This window comes from Drosophila tropicalis, unplaced genomic scaffold (genome assembly GCF_018151085.1).
Source record: "Drosophila tropicalis isolate 14030-0801.00 unplaced genomic scaffold, ASM1815108v1 contig_393, whole genome shotgun sequence".
In the NCBI taxonomy this organism is placed as follows: domain Eukaryota; kingdom Metazoa; phylum Arthropoda; class Insecta; order Diptera; family Drosophilidae; genus Drosophila; species Drosophila tropicalis.
In genome coordinates this window covers 1,203,098-1,216,489 of record NW_027172855.1, presented here as the reverse complement: position 1 = coordinate 1,216,489, position 13,392 = coordinate 1,203,098, and the positions used below count along the sequence as shown (strand labels likewise).

At 33.5% G+C, this 13,392-nt stretch overlaps 3 protein-coding genes across 6 annotated transcripts; 2 read left to right on the top strand and 1 right to left on the bottom strand.

Annotated features, from left to right (window-relative positions):
* Nucleotides 1-1,895: 1,895 nt before the first annotated feature.
* Nucleotides 1,896-7,789, top strand: LOC137572866 (ATP-binding cassette sub-family G member 4). 3 transcript variants are annotated; one of them, XM_068284708.1, is made up of 9 exons: nucleotides 1,896-1,933; nucleotides 3,320-3,752; nucleotides 3,814-3,940; nucleotides 5,600-5,789; nucleotides 5,853-6,026; nucleotides 6,090-6,300; nucleotides 6,362-6,481; nucleotides 6,645-6,793; nucleotides 6,901-7,789. In XM_068284708.1, exons 2-9 carry the CDS (start codon nucleotides 3,638-3,640, stop codon nucleotides 7,672-7,674), a joined length of 1,860 nt encoding a protein of 619 aa, XP_068140809.1. In that variant the 5' UTR covers nucleotides 1,896-1,933; nucleotides 3,320-3,637; the 3' UTR covers nucleotides 7,675-7,789. The 3 variants fall into 3 exon arrangements, with proteins under 3 accessions (XP_068140809.1, XP_068140810.1, XP_068140811.1); XM_068284709.1 differs by lacking the exon at nucleotides 1,896-1,933 and having other exon boundaries at nucleotides 3,234-3,556; nucleotides 3,614-3,752; XM_068284710.1 differs by lacking the exon at nucleotides 1,896-1,933 and having other exon boundaries at nucleotides 3,235-3,752; nucleotides 6,648-6,793.
* On the bottom strand, nucleotides 7,775-10,644 carry LOC137572864 (cell division cycle protein 23 homolog). Its single transcript, XM_068284707.1, has 3 exons — nucleotides 9,353-10,644; nucleotides 8,499-9,100; nucleotides 7,775-8,430 (listed from the first exon to the last, which is right to left on the bottom strand). Exons 1-3 carry the CDS (start codon nucleotides 10,338-10,340, stop codon nucleotides 7,882-7,884), a joined length of 2,139 nt encoding a protein of 712 aa, XP_068140808.1. The 5' UTR covers nucleotides 10,341-10,644; the 3' UTR covers nucleotides 7,775-7,881.
* A 121-nt stretch (nucleotides 10,645-10,765) lies between these two features.
* LOC137572867 (lysosomal phospholipase A and acyltransferase-like) lies at nucleotides 10,766-12,887 on the top strand. Of its 2 annotated transcripts, none has more exons than XM_068284712.1 (5): nucleotides 10,766-10,970; nucleotides 11,212-11,411; nucleotides 11,493-11,864; nucleotides 11,942-12,464; nucleotides 12,526-12,887. In XM_068284712.1, the coding sequence occupies exons 2-5, from the start codon at nucleotides 11,255-11,257 to the stop codon at nucleotides 12,746-12,748; spliced, it is 1,275 nt and encodes a 424-aa protein (XP_068140813.1). In that variant the 5' UTR covers nucleotides 10,766-10,970; nucleotides 11,212-11,254; the 3' UTR covers nucleotides 12,749-12,887. The 2 variants fall into 2 exon arrangements, with proteins under 2 accessions (XP_068140813.1, XP_068140812.1); XM_068284711.1 differs by having other exon boundaries at nucleotides 11,168-11,411.
* The last annotated feature ends 505 nt before the right edge of the window (nucleotides 12,888-13,392 follow it).

The following is a 13,392-nucleotide window of genomic DNA, read 5'->3' as shown; positions in this document are numbered from 1 at the left end:
TTTTGCTAAAATAAGGGTCTGTATATACGATCATTTTTTATTTAATACTTTTGTTAAACAACTATAACTTTCTCCTTTACATCTAAGACACTTATAGGGGGAAGCAATTTTTGTTGATATTTCTTCTGAAAAGCTTACAGGGCCTATTTTAGAATCTCTCCACATGGGAAATTATGGAATTCTGTCATACCTAGTCTTAGGCGAATCTAGGACTGTGAAATAGGTGAAATAGGTGCAATCTCCTCCTTAAAATATGCAATAGTCTTGAAAAGTATTCATTATTTGCAGCTATTTTATAATTTTTTACATACCTTGTCCAGAACTACTGATTATACTACTTCTTTAACCGCAGAATATTCCAAAACTTCTTTACATATTTTCCTAATTTTACTTTACCCCAGATCAGCTTAAGTACTTGGTTCTTTAATAGTCATCTCTAGGTCCTTAACTAATTGGAAAAAATTAATTCATTAAATTTGCAACTCCATGGATTGCCCAATATTAACATGGTTAGTCTTAGTGTATTGAATTTTCGGATGAAAAATTGACTTAGACTCTCACTTGTAACTTTGTAACTTTAGTTTTTATATTGAGAAATTTAAAATTTCCTGAAAGAACCTATATACATTTCTGCAATCTCTTTTTCTAGCACTAAAATTTGATTCTAAAAACTATATCTGCTTTATATAAACTTGATCTGATAGACATGGAAAAAATAAAATAAACTGAGTGAAACTTCCGAATTCTGTCGTTTGGGCTTGGCCGTTTTCAATAGTCTTGCGAAGTATTCTTTATTTCCCTGAGCTACGACAGAAAGTGAATCGAGTCCCTCGTCGAATGATACATTTTTTATATAAATTGGATAAAAGTTAGTCGAAGTCAAAAAACACTAAAGTTAGAGTTAAATATTTATATAACACTAACTTGGACTAACTCTCGTTCCTGATATCATAGAGTTTACACATACGGATTTTGATCTACATATGTATGTATGTATGTATTTGCCTGATACCTACATTATAACGACTCTTATTTCAAAAAAAAAAAAAAAAAATTAAAAAATTTCCCTGGATCTGGCAACCCAACAGCAAAGGCAGCTCAAACATGTCTAAAGCTGAAATTAATACCCTGCATTAAGTATGAAGCATTTATAAGGAGAATCTTGATAATTTGTTACATACCGATAATTACACATTATTATATCAAAGGATCAGAACTGAAAACGGATAAATCATCGCCATCATGCATATCCTTTCGCCTTCTAATACACGTGTGTTTTTATCGTTAGTTTCTATAGCTTTTCGAAAAGAATTGAAAATCATCTGATCGATCTTATATGTTTGTAATAAAACTTTGTTGTTTTGTAAACATGAACCAGACTATATATACCCTTCTTTGCAAGGGTATCAAAAATTATTAATGCAACAAGAAAACCAAACGTCTACCGGCATCTCGAGTTTTCAGTTGTGTTTGGCCTTTCACTCGAAAGAGATCGTTGACGTTGACTTTGATCGTTGAAATTTTACATAAATTACGTGATGTGAATACGCAGAGTCAAAATATAAAATATTGATTAATGTAATGGATATAATATGGAAATTATTAGATAATATTGTATACATATTGAGTGGAATGAACAAACAAAATGTGACGTTTTAGTTATAATTCGCTGCCTTGCAAAAATATTTTCTGCAACTTGCTGATAAGCAGCTGCTGCCTAAGTCCAACAAATTGTAATAATAAACTAAATAAATAAATACGCAATATGCAGTGACTGATCAACGGGCTTTGTTTCCCGCATATTCTCATTTAGACAAAAGTTGTATCAATTGACCAATGGAACCCAATTAAATTTCACTTTCATAAACAGAATGTTCATATTAATAATGCTTGAAGTAGAGAATAGTGAAGTCTGCTTTTAGGCTTCAACAAAGTAAGTAAATTCGAAATGAATTTATCAACAATAAATTATGATAAAAATTGATTTGCAGTGGGTAAAAACAATTCCTTTGCTTAAAAATACAAAATGAAATTATTTGAATATTTTATCGGGTTCTAATTTTACAACTCAAATAAAAGCTAGTGAAAACAAAAAAGTTTAAAAAATTCTAAAGAAAATCAGATCTCTAGTTTGATATTTAAACAAAGCCCGGCTTAAATGCAAGATTTGATTTCTTTTTGAGCAACTTTTTTAAATTTAACGAATTTCACTAAAATGAAGAACATTTTATTACAGAGATTGCTCTATATAATGGAGAAGGAATATATTTGATCTTTCACTTAATAAGGAATTTAAGTTTTAATTGAGATTTTTAATTTTTCCACTTCGACTGCCTTGTTGAGATACCATGGTTACATCCATATGTGCATAAATGTTAATATTTTCAACAATTTTTAAACTTTTTCAACTCATGATAACGCCAAAAAGTTAACCTTCGAAGAGATCGTGCAATTTCGATAAATCCTGCAAAAATGTTGAATTTAATTTAATTATTCTTTTTATAGTACACAAATGTATTTACTAAGGAACTGAAAACAATTCCAAAAAAAAACAAACTCAAAAATTACAAGATTTTTACTGCATTCATCGACAGCTGCCAAAAAGCTAATTATAAGACTATATCTTTTTATTGAGTTATTATATCTGTTAAATGGAGAACATCCTACATATATGAAAATGGTTTAAAGAAAGAAATTTAAATTAAAGACTAATGTTTTACTTGAAAATTTAAGCAGGTATCGGTCACAAACACAGATATTCAATTATAAAAATCTTTAATAAATCAATCAATTTTATCTAAAATTTTGCTTAAGAAAACACTTGTGCTTATAAAGTGTTTTCTTAATTAATATTGATAGTTAAAAATTTTGGTGAGCCAAAACACATGTTTATGATTCATTTTTTGAAATACTATTTTATTTCTTAAATCGCTTGCCTGAGCATGTGATGTAAACAAACTACTTTTAGTCCTTAGAAGGATAAAGCATTAAAAATTATACAAAAATATAACAAATTGAACATTAAATTCCATATATATATAAATAAACTCGTTTCTAAAAGTCTACATACTTAAAATAATCTAATTACAGAATCAAAAACAATCGCAAAGTTGAATTAAGAGTTTTTTCTTTAACATGCTCCAAGATCTCGAGTTTTCTAAAGATCATTGTTAATGCTAAAAGTTTTTCGCTTTTACTCTGTCACTAAACTTGTTTTCTAGTTTTAGTTTTACAAAACGTTTAAACATTTAGCATGTCAATCTTATCACAATTACAATGCTAATAATGATGTATTCCATTTGCTAATCGCCGTCAACAGATTCCCATAATCTCATTTTGAATCGGAAACTCACCTCAAACAAGTTTGAGTTGTTTTAAATACAAACCTCAGCCGCAGGCAACGCAGACTGAGACTGAGGGCAGCGATAAGATTAAGCAAAATTTAAACCATATATGACTTAGCCGGCGCGATCGAATCATATTATAAAGATAACTGCAGTCGGCGGCAAATGAACTTGCTCTCCATTTCGCACTGCATTTGAATAAAAAATTTCAGGTTCGTTTCTCTGTACAAAGACAACATTCGTTTATTGACTGTCGCGCTTTTAACAAGATAATATATAAATATATCACAAAAATGACCGATAATGAGACGGTAACACAAAGAGGGCCAAATGGTGTGGCCTTAACTGATCAGCAACCAAAAACATTGGAACTTAATTTTCAAGATGTTAATTATACATTACGAAGTGGTAAGTACATATATATAAGAGTCTGAAAGAATCATTTCAACAATAATTTTCTAAAATCTAGTTATAAAGGGTCCCATACATATTTTAAAGGAGGCCTGTGGCACTCTCAAGTCCGGACGACTAACCGCAATTTTAGGTCCCTCGGGTGCAGGCAAATCAACATTGTTGAATGTTCTGGCGGCATTTAAGTGAGTATAATGAAATTAAATTTGGTTAAAAGGTTCAAAATGGGGTTAGACTTACATTTAAACCAATTAAAATGCATTCAAGTTAAGAGTTAATATATAACATTGGATTTTGAATCTTTGGGCTTTAGACTTTAGACTTTCTGCTTGCTAAATGCATAAATATTTTCATAATTCAAAATCAATTGTGGTAGGTTAGTGCTAAAAAGTGATGAGTAGCTTTACAAAATGAACTTTAAACATTTACTGAACAGACTTAGAGGAATCGTTTAAGAAGAGCTGTCCAATTGGAATAATTTATTGCCTTTCAGATAAAGATTTAGAGATTTTTATGAACAAGAAGCTAAAGAAGGGCCTAATTTTGTCAGACAATATATATTTTTGAAAATTTTTATGGATAATTTACACATAGGTTTAAACAATTTTAAGAAAAAATTTAAGCGATTTTCGAAAATGATATCTTATTTTTAAATTCTTTTAAATTCAATTTTCCATTGACAAACTATTTTAAATTATAGCAAATCTCGATTTAATTGATATATAATTTCTTGTAATCGATTATAGTTTGAAAAAAAGATAGATTAAGCAAAAATATTTATATTTTAAAATTCTAAAAATCAAAGAAATTTCTTTTCGAATCGTTGTCGACCTTTTTTCATTCATGTCCTAGTTCTTACATCGAACAGTGATATTATAATTTGCATTAACTAATCAGTTTTTGAGGGATATCTGGAGATTTCGAAGATATGGTGTAAATATTTGACAAAGTGTGCCCAAAAATTATATGGATAGAGACGTAGACACTTAGCTTACATATTTTCTTAAACAATCTAATGAAAAGTTGTAAAAAATATTCATTTTTCAACCTTTAACAAAATCTACTCAAACGTTTTATTCGGGGTTAAATAACACAGGCCGACATTTTTGAGGTCAAGGAAAAGTGTTTGAAGTTCAATAGGTCTCCTATAGTAATTGGGGGCTGCTAATCACGGCCCTGTACTTAGTTTTTCTCCATCACGTCAGGATTTCGAAAAAAATGCGTTCAAATTATTCAAAATGACCTAATTTGCAATATATTTTTCCATGATATAAGCATAATATTGTACTAAAAACATTATTATTTTATCCTTATTAATATATTAGGCTTGATTGAAGAGGAATTTACAAAATATCAAGGAGTTATTTCTTTGTTATAATGGATAATATCTTACACTCTGGATATAGTTCTATAATGAGTAAAATTTCAACCAAAAAGTATGCGAGTATAGTATGCTTTCAAGAATTGTCTGCTTTTAAATTTTAAAGAATTTTGGGAATTTGCTGCGTCTTACAAATTGTTTATTAGTTATATGTGCAAACAAAAACTAATTTTCTTACACAAAATATTCTAAAATCCGTAAAAAAAGTTGGAAATTTTTGTTTAAACTTTCTATAGTATACTTTTGGGTGCCTATTTTCCAACCCCACATCTCCAGATCTTTTACAAAATCTAGACGTGATGGACAAAAAACAAGTATGCAGTTAGTTCAGCGTACCCGAATTAGTTAAGAACACCTCTCAAGTTAACGTCAGCAAAAATCATGTCGGCCTGTGTAATTATTGATTAAGAGTCTTTTACAACTAGTTTAATCATTGACCTAATATGATCTACATTTTTTACAGAATTAATGGCGTTAGTGGGCAGTTTTTAATAAATGGACAGCCTCGAGATATGATGGCATATCGCAAAATGTCCTCATATATACCACAAAATTATGTAATGCTAAATCTGCTGACCGTTGAGGAAACACTGAGAGTCTCAGCTGATTTGAAATTACCAAGAAGTACAACTACCGAAGAGAAACAAAAGATCGTAAGAACTGTCTTTATATACCTAAGTACACAGAAATTTCATTATCTCGATTTGTTATTTCAGATCAATGAAGTAATGGATATATTGCAATTGAAATGCTGTAGACAGACGTTGGTGAAAAATATTTCTGGTGGTGAGCATAAGCGTTTATCCATTGGTATCGAGTTGATCACAAATCCGCCAATAATGTTTTTCGATGAGCCCACAAGTGGTTTAGATAGTGTGGCTAGTTATCAGGTAAGAAATTCACCAAAACTATTCAAAATATTAATACAAATTCCGATTTTGGTTTCATTTTAGGTCATTTGTCATTTGCAAAGTTTAGCGAAGCTTGGTCGAATTGTGGTTTGTGTGGTCCATCAGCCAAGTTCCAGATTGATGCGTTTATTCGACGATGTTTTAATAATGGCGCATGGAGAAGTTCTGTACGCTGGCGAACAAAAGGATATGCTAACGACGTTCAGTCAGTTTGGCTATAATTGTCCTCAGTATTATAATCCAGCAGATTTTGGTAAAACGAAAGAAAATAAGTTATTTTTGGAATATTTTAAACTTGGTTATACTTTTTTCAGTTCTCGAAGTGGGTAGTGAATCGTCGTCCACGCAGCGCTGCGACGATTTGATCGTTCAAAATAAATTAAGACATTCCATTAATGATAAAAACCCATCTAAATTTCAAATAGATGAAAGTTGTAAGTTCTCTGTGGAAAAGGGTTTTTGTAATTTTTCTAATGAGTTTTTTCTAAATATGTTTGTCTTTGCTATACCTTTGTTCTGTTACCTTTCATATTTCCTTTCTTCTCTTGCTATATCTGTCCTATTATCTCTTCCTTTCGCTATTCAATTTCCTTTCAGCAGCGCTCATAAATATACCACCTACGACTTTGACGGATTCTCAGGAATTAAGCAATATCCATTTGCTGAGACTTAAGGAACGAGTTGGTTTCTTCTATCAATTGAAGATTCTATTGAAGCGCCATTTGCGTTCAATGTCCCGAGATATGGTAAGGTCAAACATACAGCAGTCATGTCAATCTTATAGAATACGACAAGCCCGTAGAATTAGGAAAATTTATGAACTACTTAACTTAATATCTTTTATTTATTACAGATGGCTGTACAATTGCGAATTTTGATGCATATTATAGTGGCTTTGTTGCTGGGCGTGGTTTATTGGCAAATTGGAAATGATGCTTCGAAAATTGTATCGAATGTTTCCTGTTTGTTCTTCATTATATTGTTTGTATTTGCGGGTAATGCGATGCCTTCGATATTATTATGCATTCAAGATTCGGCAGTATTTATCAGAGAATACTACAATGGCTGGTATTCGTTGAGAGCGTATTATATATCCAAGGTATTGGCTGATTTGCCATTACAATTGATATGCCCAACACTGTTTATATCGATTGGTTATCTAATGACTGGTCAACCACCGGAATTATTTCGATTTGCAATGTGTTGGGGTATTTTAGTGATGACTTCGTTTATAGGACATTTCATTGGAGTAGTAGCTGGTACATCGTTGACCATGCAATTGGCCATTTTTATAGTTCCCTCCGTGGCGATACCGTTTCTATTGTTTTCCGGCTTCTTTATTCGATTAAGAGAGCTATCGTGGTTCCTGCGTCCGATATGTGATATAAGTTTTTTCCGTTATATTTTTGAGGGCCTTCTGAGAGCTATTTATGGCTATAATCGTGGAGAATTGGCTTGTGGTGAGATGTTCTGTTTTTATCATTCATCAGAGCAATTTTTGAAAGATTTCGATATGTTGGGTGATTATTATAGTTGGGATATAACAGTTCTAATGGGCTTTGTATTGGTATTATTGTTAGCATTCTATATAGCTTTGAATGTATCTATAAAAAGAGCTCTAAGATGAGTTCCGTTATCCTTATGTATGTGTAAATTAAATTAATTGTGTTTTTATTTGTAAAAACTACACCATTTATATCCCTAAAATTGGATCATAAACATCAAAATTATTTGAAAACGTTCATTTTTAGTTTACATTTAAACTGAAGATCATAACAGAATATTTTTATAACTTCTTGAATATTTGAGTAACATAAAATTGGTTTTAAAGACCTTAGTCTATAAATACACTTAATATTTCCATATCATCTTCATCGGTTTGCTGATTATTTGCAGCATTAGATGCATTCATTGTCTCCTCTAATGCTGATGTGGTGGTGGAGGAGGCAGCGGCTGTAGTTGTTGTGATCGTTGATGATGCTGCTGGTGTTCCAGTTGCCGATGTGGAGGCAATTATACTCATTGAACTACTTGCCAAAGGTCGTGTACCCGAACGGCGTACACCTTCGGCTAAAGAGCGTGATGGTTGGCTACGTGAACTACTGGAAGTTGATAAGGATGTTGTAGCATTAGTTGCAGATGCTGACGTCGCTGCCGCCGTCGTTGTTGTTACTGTTGTGGCTGTTGCAGCAGTCGTTAATGCGGTAGATGCAATTGAAGTGAGCGGCACACGAGGCTTAACATCAGGCATCTCCCATTCCATGTCCGAAGAATCTGAGCTTGTTTCAGCATTCGCTACCACAGTTAAAGTACTCTTCGATTTCTTTTCCGCATTACGTTTCCAATCTATAACCTTAAGTAAAGCTTTTGCTTCAGTTTTGCGCTATAAAAAAGATAATATATAAATTATAAATTGACACTCGATTTGAAGTACGTAACATTTTTACTTACATCTTCGGAATCCAAACATTTATATGCATAATATGCTGCCCTTTCGTATTCACCCTTCTTTTCATAATAGTTGGCCAAGGTAATAAATCCTTGATAGAGACATTGTTTATCCGTTACGGCACGTTCGTCCTCACAATACATAATGTAACAATGCACTGCTGTCTCATGATCGCCCAATCTTTCATGCAAACTGGCCAACTTATACATTGCTATACCCTCAATATCACCCACATCGATGGCCTTCCAATAGCATTTAACGGCATTCTCACATTTATCCAATTTCTCATAAGTTTCGCCCAAAGCCACCAACATTCGAGAGTCATAGGGTCGCAATTGATGGGCAATTTTGAAATAATATAAACTATAATAATGCATTTTAATGATTTCATATGCCTGACCCAGACCATACCAGGCTCGATAGTCACGTTTATTCACTTCGACGGCTTTACGGTAACTTTGTATGGCGGCATTCGTATTCTTAAGCTCCATAAACTCATGACCCATTAGAGTCCAGGCAGCTAAATATTTGGGATTCAGTTTTAAAGCTCTTTGGAAGTAGGATATGGCCACCTGATGATCACATCGTATGCTGTAGTAGTTACCTAGGTAAGATAAAATAAGTAGAAAAAGTTATAGACCGATCTTTTCCATAATATATAGAGATATAATCTACATAATCCGTATAGAAAAATACCTAAAATTAAATAGTCATTCGTAAACAGTTGATGTTCTTAAACTATATAAGTTTTATGTCATTGGTTTGCAAGTTTTTATGATAAAAAAATATGATAAGAAACAAAGTTCCGAACTTAAGGAAGCAAAGAAGAGTTCCTTTAGATGTTCCAGTTTCTTACCTATAACACAACACGTCTCCGGTCGATATTTATTAATGCTTACAGCCTTGTGGGCCAATTGCGCCATTTCAGTTTTCATTTCCTTGACAAACAATAAATTCGAGTATGTATCCACATTGTCCAATCGATATGGATCGCTTTCCAATAGAGCCTGATACAATTCAATTGCCTTATCTACATCGCGTTTGTTGTGATAGACTAGAGCCATTTGAGCCGTGAGATATATGCTTTTGCTAAAGCCAGCTGACTGCAGTTCCTCATAGATCTTTAAGCCATCATCATTTAAATATAATTCCAAGTAGGTGTGAGCCTGAAAGAAATGGGTCATCCAATGGTTACCCAATTGAAGACTTAATAGCTTTTTCTTCTCCATTATAAGGGGGGACAGCTCAAGATATGAACTCCACAACATGGGACATAATCGTATAGAGGCTATTAACATTTCCTCAGCCGATTTATTGAGATTCAAGGCTTTTAGAACAACGCCATACAAATAGATGCCATAGCCATCCAAGCGACTTCGACCATATTCAGCTTTTAAGATCGCTAAAAGATCGGTCAAATCTTTCATTTGATTGGGTTCATTTAGATTGGCTTGATCTGTAGTAGAATCCAAGCGCCGCTTCTCCTTGGCCATGTACGTGGAATAGAGATGCAGAAATCTCGGCACGCTGGATTCACAATTCCTAACCGCATGGGCCGCTCTCTCATATTCCCTCACATCGTAATAGCTTTTTGCCAGAAAGTATTCACTGTATTCCGAAGGAGCAATGCCCTCCAATTGAGATTCGCTAAAGGATTGATCTGCTGTAGTGGGAGCCGCGGCCGCTTCGTTGGTTCCACCATCGATGTTCACTTCGCTCAATCCATGATGCATCTCGGCTAGCCATTTTGTTGTGTGAAGCAGGCCACGTTTGGAGCATTCGATTATGCCGCGTCTCAGTTCCCTCTTCACTTCCGGCATGCATACATTAAAAAAATCCAACATTTTTTTGCAAATACTGTTTAATTCTAATGACAATCGTAAAAATTCAGTTTTGGTTGCCGGGCCGTCTATCGAAATAAATCGATAACAAATATACACAGTGGTAAGAAGTTCGTGACTCGCGTTACTTTACCAATGAGAAAGGCTGTGAATGAAGGAATTTATTTTTTTTCGTCCTTATAAGTAATTTTAAAAGACTTATTCCAAATATATATGTGTATGTTTTTAAGTTATACTTAATTTGATGCAAGTTTAATAATATGTATATTAAAATTTTTGACAATTATTTTTGTGTTACTTTGTGTCTTGTGACTTGCCTTCTAAAATATTAAAATTTTTGACAATTATTTTTGTGTTACTTTGTATCTTGTGACTTGCTCTTCTCAAATTGTTTCTTCTCATCAGGGTCACACTAACTGAGGGGAAAAATAGGCAAAAAGTAGAAGTGAAGAAGAAGTATAACAATAACAAAATAAACAACTACGATAAGAAAAAGCAAAACAACAACAGTTGTTACATATACATACATATGCATTAATAATATTTCCTTTGTTTAAATAAATGTCATTGTGAAATAAATGCAAAAATAATTAAACGAGCGTAAACTTCAACAAACTCAAATAAAAGTTAGAGGTCAGCACATAAAAAGGGTGGAAGAGAGAAAGGTTGAAGAGTAAGAGGAATGGAGACAGTAGGAAGTTGTATTTAAATTGCGCAGATTTTGTTCAATTTATTTATGGTCTTTGTTGTTGTTATTGTCAATAATAAGCTGTTTTTAATGTGATTCTCGTCAATGGTCTGATTCATTTATTTTTATCTGTGATTGACAGTAAAGTACTTTAAATCGGCAGCAAAAATTATTCTGTTTTACCAGATAACGGTCAGTAGTCAATTACCGTTCGACAAAGAACAACATAATGAGGCTCCAAACGGGATTACTGGTTATTTTTTTATGCGTTAACTATTCGCAAGCTTTTTGGCCTTGGCCCTTTACCAAAACTCACAAACATAGGCAAGACCCTCCACCACCGCCACCACCACCACCTGAGCCAAAGATTTCACCTGTAATATTTGGTAAGCTTTTGTAAAGCTAATATATGTATATACATATGTATTTTTTTAAATGAGAGTGATTAATTTCGTTTTCGTTTTTAGTTCCTGGCGATGGCGGATGTCAAATTGATGCTCGCCTTAATAAGAGTGATACTCCTCATTATATCTGTGAGAAGACTCATGATTGGTATACTCTCTGGTTAGATGTCGAGGAATTAGTGATACCGATGGTATATTGTTGGATTGATAATGTTAAATTGTATTATGATAAAGCTACGCGCACTACACATAACACGCCTGGTGTTGAGACTCGTGTTCCCGGCTGGGGTAATCCAGAAGTGGTGGAAAATATTGCTCCCAGCAAAAATAGCGCTGGAGTTTATTTCAGAGATATTGCCAACGTTTTGATAGAATTGGGCTATGAGCGGAAAAAGAATATCTTTGGAGCACCCTATGATTTTCGCAAAGCTCCAGGTGAGTAGATTGCTTTATTTGTTTTGTTTTTTGTAATTTTTATGTACTCAATGATTTTCTTTTTCGCTTTTTTTCAGATGAAAATAAGCAATTTTTTATCGACCTAAAAGAACTTGTTGAAGATGCCTACGAGAGGAATAACCAGAGTGCAGTCACCTTCATTTCACACAGTATGGGTAGCCCAATGACATTGATCTTTCTACAACAACAGACTGCCGACTGGAAATCGAAATATATTCGAAGACAAATTAGTTTAGCCGGTGCCTGGGCAGGTAGCATGAAGGCGGTTAAAGTTTTTGCCATGGGTGACGATTTGGATTCATTTGCATTGATTGCCAGTATATTGAAACAAGAGCAAATAACACATCCTTCATCTGCCTGGTTGCTGCCATCACCATTATTCTGGAAGCCAACGGAAGTGTTGGCAAGCACACCTTCACGCAATTACACCATGTCACAGATGAAGGAATTCTTTCAGGATCTCGATTATATGACTGGCTGGGAAATGCGCAAGGATACTTTGCCTTATTCGGAGAATTTTAGTCCACCAGAAGTGGAACTACATTGTCTCTATGGTGATGGACTACCTACTGTGGAGAGGTAAGAGATTGGCATGGCGATTTTTTTGAGACATTAGTGTAAAAATCACTTTTCCACACAGTTTACAATACAAGAAGGATGATATAGCTAATACCACGCCCAACTTGGTAATGGGTATAGGCGACGGAACTGTTAATCAACGATCATTGCGAGCTTGCCAACACTGGTCGGGCTATTCAAGCTCAGAAGTTAATACTCTAGCCCTGCAGGGTGTCGATCATATGAAAATTTTGTCGAATTCGGACGCTTTGCGTTATATACGGACAGTTATGAAACAACCTTAAATGAAATAGTTAAAAAAAAAAATAGTTGAGTTAAAGCCCTGATCAAATGTAAAGGTTTTAGCGCCAATTTTAAGTGTTTAAGTAGCTCAAAAATAAATGTTCCAAATGTTATATGTATATAAAAGTATTTATCACTAAAGCCTTGTTAATAATTTTGAAGTTAACGACTTAGTGGGAAACTAATCTCTTGGATAACCATGACAGCAATGTATAAGAATATTTGAAATCCAAAAGCTATAAAACTTTATTTTAGATCATTCAAATTACAAAAAAAAGGAGCTTGATGAGAATCTATCTACCGATTTTTTGAATGAACTCAAATATAATTTAAAGAATGCCTAAACAGAACGACAAATGGGCGCGGGCCTACGTAACGAACATTCTGTAAGGTTACCGTTAAAGTGCTCTCAAGGCAACAGCTGATGATAAGTGAAAGCAGTGTTGGAAAAATCTTTAAATACGTGCTAATTTACAGTACTCACAAAAGTATGCTGTAAAGTTTTAGTTGGTTCGAAGAGCTTGCAAAGAAACGGATAAAAAATAGTTGAGAATTATAAATTTAAAAAGTTGAAAAGCAAGCAAGGCAAAACGAAACTACCAATCGAAAAAATAGTGAAAAATTTAGTTTTTATGCATACCACACA